The 5,981-nt window shown below is 36.2% G+C and overlaps 2 protein-coding genes across 2 annotated transcripts; both read left to right on the forward strand.

Moving 5' to 3' along the window:
- Positions 1 to 283: 283 nt before the first annotated feature.
- Positions 284 to 2,578, forward strand: LOC140892160 (NADPH-dependent oxidoreductase 2-alkenal reductase-like). The gene is made up of 5 exons (XM_073300927.1): positions 284 to 540; positions 648 to 825; positions 1,032 to 1,198; positions 1,436 to 1,518; positions 2,064 to 2,578. Exons 1-5 carry the CDS (start codon positions 307 to 309, stop codon positions 2,440 to 2,442), a joined length of 1,041 nt encoding a protein of 346 aa, XP_073157028.1. The 5' UTR covers positions 284 to 306; the 3' UTR covers positions 2,443 to 2,578.
- A 1,893-nt stretch (positions 2,579 to 4,471) lies between these two features.
- Positions 4,472 to 5,428, forward strand: LOC140889672 (uncharacterized). Its single transcript, XM_073297395.1, has 2 exons — positions 4,472 to 4,750; positions 4,967 to 5,428. The coding sequence occupies exons 1-2, from the start codon at positions 4,472 to 4,474 to the stop codon at positions 5,426 to 5,428; spliced, it is 741 nt and encodes a 246-aa protein (XP_073153496.1).
- Positions 5,429 to 5,981: the final 553 nt, after the last annotated feature.

A 5,981-nucleotide genomic window follows, 5' to 3' on the forward strand; every position in this document is an offset into this window, starting at 1 on the left:
TCTCCAACAAAAAAATCGAGTTAAATGTGCAAAACCAATTTTTGCATATAAAGAATAAATTTAGTCCAACGAAATGATCAACTTAAATTATGATGTGTTTGGAATTTTAGCATGGGTATTAATCAACCATTATATGCATCCCATTATCTTCCATTTTCAAATAAAATAAGCGGCCGGTTATGTGTTAGTATTCATTAGCTAATCAATATTCCTTCTACTGGTGCAGCCGTATGCTACATCATATATATATATAATTATAGAGATAAACAGAGGCAGCTTGGGAGTGGACATAAACCTGAGAAGATAATGCAGGAAATTATAAGTAACAGGTTCGTAGCCATAAAGGATCATGTGAATGGAGCTCCCAAAGATTCCGACTTCGAAATCAAGAAGGAAAAGATCATTTGCGTGTGTCCAACAATGACCGTGATAGTCAAGAATCTCTATGTATCCGTCGATCCGTACCAGATCAACCGTATGAAGAGCCGCAGCGCATCCCAGGCAGCGATAAGCTTTGCGGCCGCCATTAGCCCCGGCCAGGTACGTATATGTACTGATCAATGGATATAAGTTAGTTAATAACTACCTTTTATAGGTACGCATGCTTGGATTTGGTACATATATATATATATATACATGAATTATAGGCCATTGATACTTACGGCGTGGGACGCGTGGTCGCTTCGGGGCGGCCGGATTTGGAGAAGGATGATCTTGTGGTCGGTTTGCTGACATGGGGGGAGTACACAGTTGTTGAAGAAGGAAGGCTTCTGAATAAGTTGGACCCGATGGGACTACCTCTGCCTTACCATGTTGGGCCTCTTGGTACGTATGTTCTTACTTAATTCGAAGATGTCTATGTCACTGCACCACTATTCGTGGTGACGGTTGCGAAGAATTCTTGATGAATAACACGAGGACACATGAATTTCAGCATTTTAAACAGGGCTTAGGCATATGTTTTTTTTTAAGGCTTTCATTTTCAACTAATTCCGAAAATCGAACGGCGATTTTGTTGGTATATGTTGCAGGATTTAGTGGACTTACAGCGTACGGGGGATTCTTTGAAGTGTGCAAACCAAAGAAAGGTGAGAGTGTATTCGTTTCAGCAGCTTCAGGATCTGTTGGAAGTTTGGTTGGCCAATACGCTAAGCTCTTTGGTTGCTATGTGGTTGGTTGTGCTGGTTCTAAGAAAAAGGTGCACTTTCTAATCTTATATTTTTATTATAGATATTATCAGTTATCCATAAAACGACTTTGTTTATTCTACATCGTGAATGTTACTTCTGATATAATTTACACAAGATGTTCATGTGAAACTAGAACCAGAGTGTTACGCCTCAACATAGAATTAATAGAAAAAGCGGCCTTAATTATACAAGCATGTTTTTAAAAAATATATAGTGTGTGAAATTGAATATGATTATAAATGTAGGTTGATTTGCTAAAGGAGAAGCTAGGATTTGATGATGCATTCAACTACAAGGATGAGAAAGATCTCAAGTCAGCACTCCGAAGGTTCATTCTGAATTTTTCGTCTCTGTCTTCTTTTAATGAAATTTTTTTTTCTCTATATAAGTTCGAACTAATGGTGAACAAGTCAAAGCTAGGTAATTGTAACGTTTATAGACTATAGTAATATTTGAATACACGAAAAACACTTGAAAAAACAAATTGAAAGAATAATAATTTGCAATGAAAAACCAAATCGATCCCATGCATCTTCATATTCTTGTTAGTTAAGAAAAGGAGGGATCAAGAAGAGAAAGCAAAATTCCCTTTTTCTTGTATGATGTGTATGAGTACAGTGGCCCTTATATACACACTAATCTAGAAATTAAAACAAAACACAGAGAATAAAATTTGTTATTCTGTTTTGCCTAGTCGCTCATGGAGATTTTTCTACCATCTTCTAGAGAATTCTCCTTGTGTAAAGTTTTTACTTTGCACATGTTTGCACTCGAACGTATTACTTTCTTATTGGATGAGGTTACCTCAAGAGTTTATTACTAACTTTTATTAGTTTTATTATTCAACGTGAGACAATTGTAACAACATATCAGGTACTTCCCCAATGGAATCGACATATACTTCGACAACGTAGGGGGCGAGATGCTCGAAGCAGCGGTAGCCAATATGAACACGTTTGGGCGAGTTGCCGTATGTGGCGTCATATCCGAATACACCGGTGGCGGCAAGAGGGCGGCCCCCGATATGTTGGATGTGGTGTACAAGAGGATTAGCATTCAAGGATTTCTGGCGGCGGATTTCTTGAAATGCTACGCCGATTTTATCGCGACGACGGTGGAGCACCTCCGCACGGGCAAAATGCAGGCACTTTGTGACATATCGAGTGATGTGGAGAGCATCTCGAGTGCTTTTACGGGACTCTTTAGTGGTGATAACATTGGGAAAAAGATCGTTCAGATTGCGGATGCATGATTAATTAAGGATTTGTGATCAATTTTTACATGCATAGTCACAAAAGGCTTTTTGTTGGGAAAACATCGGATAAGTAATTAACATATATGTGATTTTCCATTTTACTTAATTATTGGAAAGGGTAGATTGCATACAACTTGTTTGTGAAATATCAAAATAGCTGATAGCATTCCGTGAAAAATAAGTAGGCATTTAACCACTCATTAATACTTTTTTAACAAGGTGTAATTCACTTTTTTTTATAATGTGGGAACCCGCGGCCGCTATCTTTCAGTGCGCGCTGGATAAATCCCGAATCAACGTAATAGCCTACAAACTACGTTAGTTAGGTAAATCACACTAGGCAAGCCCTGTGTGACAGACTAGTCCAAGAGGGTGTTGGTAGGGAGAATTGAACTCCTGACCTACTCCACCAACTTAAACACCCCCTTTGAACCCCTTTGGGGGATATTTCACATTTTATATGTTTGAATGTACGAAAACTGTCATTAAAAGTTAAAATCACAAAAGAATTTGTCCCTCAAATTTTACTTGTACTTGTTATATCCCTCAAGTTTTAGATAATGTCCTGATTTATTATACAATTAGTTTAACCTGGGACGGATCAAAGATTTAAACTTAGGGGCCTTGAAATATATTTTTAAAGTTGTTTTAAGAATAAATATATGTTTGAACAACTATTTTATAAAAAACATTTGAACATTTCAAAAGTCATGTTGTTCATCTTTGTCTTCCATGATTCCATACTGACATCTAAAAACATATTTCAAGTGTTCTTTAAAAACTATACTTGGATAACACTTTTTAAAAAATAGTTTTCAAAAAATATTTTACAAAACTTTTATCCAACAAATATTTTAAGTTTTTTTTTTCACTTATAAAACACTAAAACTGTTTTTAAAGTACATGTCCAAACGGAACCTAACTTTCAATCAAAATTTGTAAGAATTTTTTCTGAAAGAACGTGTATATCACGTTATTCTCTAAATTGAGAATTTTAGAGTTTTGTCTTTCTTAGACTTGTTTTAAGATTTGATGATATATGCTATCTTGTAAAAAATATGTTATCTTATCAAATGTATATTGTAAATTGATGATATATATCTTAACAGTTTTGTTGATGAGATATCATATCAAATCTTTATTCAATATTGTGTAGGATTTACAAATATTGAAAATCTATTTAAGAAGATAATTATACATAGATGAAAGACGGCGAGAAGAGTGCAGAAACGAAAAGCTAATTACTGCAGAAATTCAGAAGCTAAAGATTGAAGATCGATCGGAGAATTTTTGAAGTATTCCTTGCCATTACACAGTGTTGCCGAGTAGTGTTGGAAACACCGAAGAACACGCGAGTGAAGTGTTGTTCAGAAAGTGGTTCCTTGGTTTTTTTTTTTGTTTTTCGGCACATGTGTTTAGAACTTCCTATTGGTTTTTATATTTTAGTTCTTACTAGTTTTTAGGAAGTTATTTATTTTCTCAACTTGTTGAGAAAATTAGGTTTTCATATATAATCACTAGTTTTTTTTGTATAAACTGATTTGTTTTCTAGTGGTTATTTTACTCTGAGACACCGCACAAGTATTGATTACTTGTGCATAAATATCTTTGTGTTATTTATTTTATGTTTAATTATTCCGCTGCGTAGTGTGTCTTGAAGTATTGAAGAGACAACACTTAATCTGAAATTTATTTCTGGTATTTCTGTAATTGAGAAGTCAAATCCTTTCAAGTGGCGTCAGAGATCAACACTTGACGATACTAACTGAAATTCTGATTTTTTGTGTTTGACAGAGTTTATTATGGAAATACCATATTTCGGCACTACTCAACGACCACCAACGTTGGATGGATCCAATTATGCTATCTGGAAAGTCAGGATGCGAGTATATATCAAATCCATGACAAAAAAGTCTGGCAACGTGTGTTACAAGGCTGTAGTCCACCCTGAAGAACTGATGGAGAAGGATATTTTCTCCTCAAACCAGAAACAGATTGGAATGCTGAAGAAACAGCAGCTTCAAACATGAATAACAAAGCCCTTAATGCTATATTTACTTCTCTTGATTCTAACATGTTTGCACTGGTGACTAACTGTGTTTGTGCTAAACAGGCTTGGAAAAAACTTCAAATGCACTGTGAAGGATCTGAAAGTGTGCGCCGAACCAAAATAAGGATTCTTACTACTCAGTTTGAAAATTTGAGAATGGAGGAAAGTGAGACAATTGATGAATATGAACGCCGCTTGAGGAAGATTGAAAATGAGGCAATCGATCTAGGAGATGCTATATCAAATGAACGCCTTGTAAGCAAAGTGTTGTGATCACTGCCCGAAAGATTTCAAATGAAGATATGTGTTATTGATGAATCTAAGGATACATCAATTTTGAGTTTGGATGAACTGATGAGTTCACTGCGAACGTATGAGTTAGATATGAATATGGGAAGAAAGAACAAAGGTAAGTCTGTTGCTCTACAAGTTTTTAACGACTCATACAATGATTTTGTTGATCTGACGCAGGAAGTAAATGAGTCTGACTTAGGAGATGAATCCATTGACTTGCTTACCAAACAATTTGGTAACTACTTAAAGAGGATGAGGGACTCAAAGAAACCTAGACAGAAATCTAAAGCTCCAATCACTCCTGTTGTTGGAAGACCCTTAAGAATTGATGGACCAGAACAGAACACCACCCCATCTAAGATTCAATTTCGAACACAGAGTGAAGGAAAAACTCTGACTATATCCAAGAGAATTGATTTTGTGAAGTGTCATGAATGCACAGGTTTTGGTCACTATGCGAATGAGTGTCCAACCAGACTTCGAAGAGGAATGAATGCTTCCTTAAGCAATGATGAAGTTGAAGAGGGTATAGAACAAGGAGAAGAAGAAACTCACAATGCACTAACTGTTCTGATGCAAAAGAAAAGCAATGTTGTTGCGAGTGTTGCAACACTTAGCCATAACACTCACAGAAAATAGAAGTGCTTGAATGCATCGGCAACTGAAGACTTGAATAATCAAGATGCTGATGAGGATGAGGTTTCTCTAGAAAGTGTTTAGAAGATGTATGAAGAATTGTTTGCTGATTGGGTGACAAGAACCTTTTTTGAAAATATTTTGTAAAAAGGTGGCTCTGATACCACTTGTTAGAACCTAATGGGAGGGGGGGGGTGATTTAGGTTCTATTGGCAACTTTAGTAATTTAAAGTGATTATGCAAATACGCAAGCGAAAGACTTAAAGCAATTAATAATAAGTGCGGTAAATAAATGCGTAATGTAAATAAAGCAGTAAAAGGGATAAGAGATGTTTATGGAAGTTCGACGATAAATCGTCTACGTCTCCCCTTCTTGGTTAAGATCGATTAACCAAGGATCCACTAGCACTTCGAACGACTTGGCTTTGATGGCTCCAAGGATAGCCTTACAACTTGACACGATCACCTCGCTGATACAACTCAACACTTGGCCTTAAGGGCTCCAAGGATAGCCACAACACTCGTAAATACACTTGGCTTCACACACAAGTGTTTA

Source organism: Henckelia pumila, chromosome 3 (assembly GCF_033568475.1).
Source record: "Henckelia pumila isolate YLH828 chromosome 3, ASM3356847v2, whole genome shotgun sequence".
Classification (NCBI taxonomy): domain Eukaryota; kingdom Viridiplantae; phylum Streptophyta; class Magnoliopsida; order Lamiales; family Gesneriaceae; genus Henckelia; species Henckelia pumila.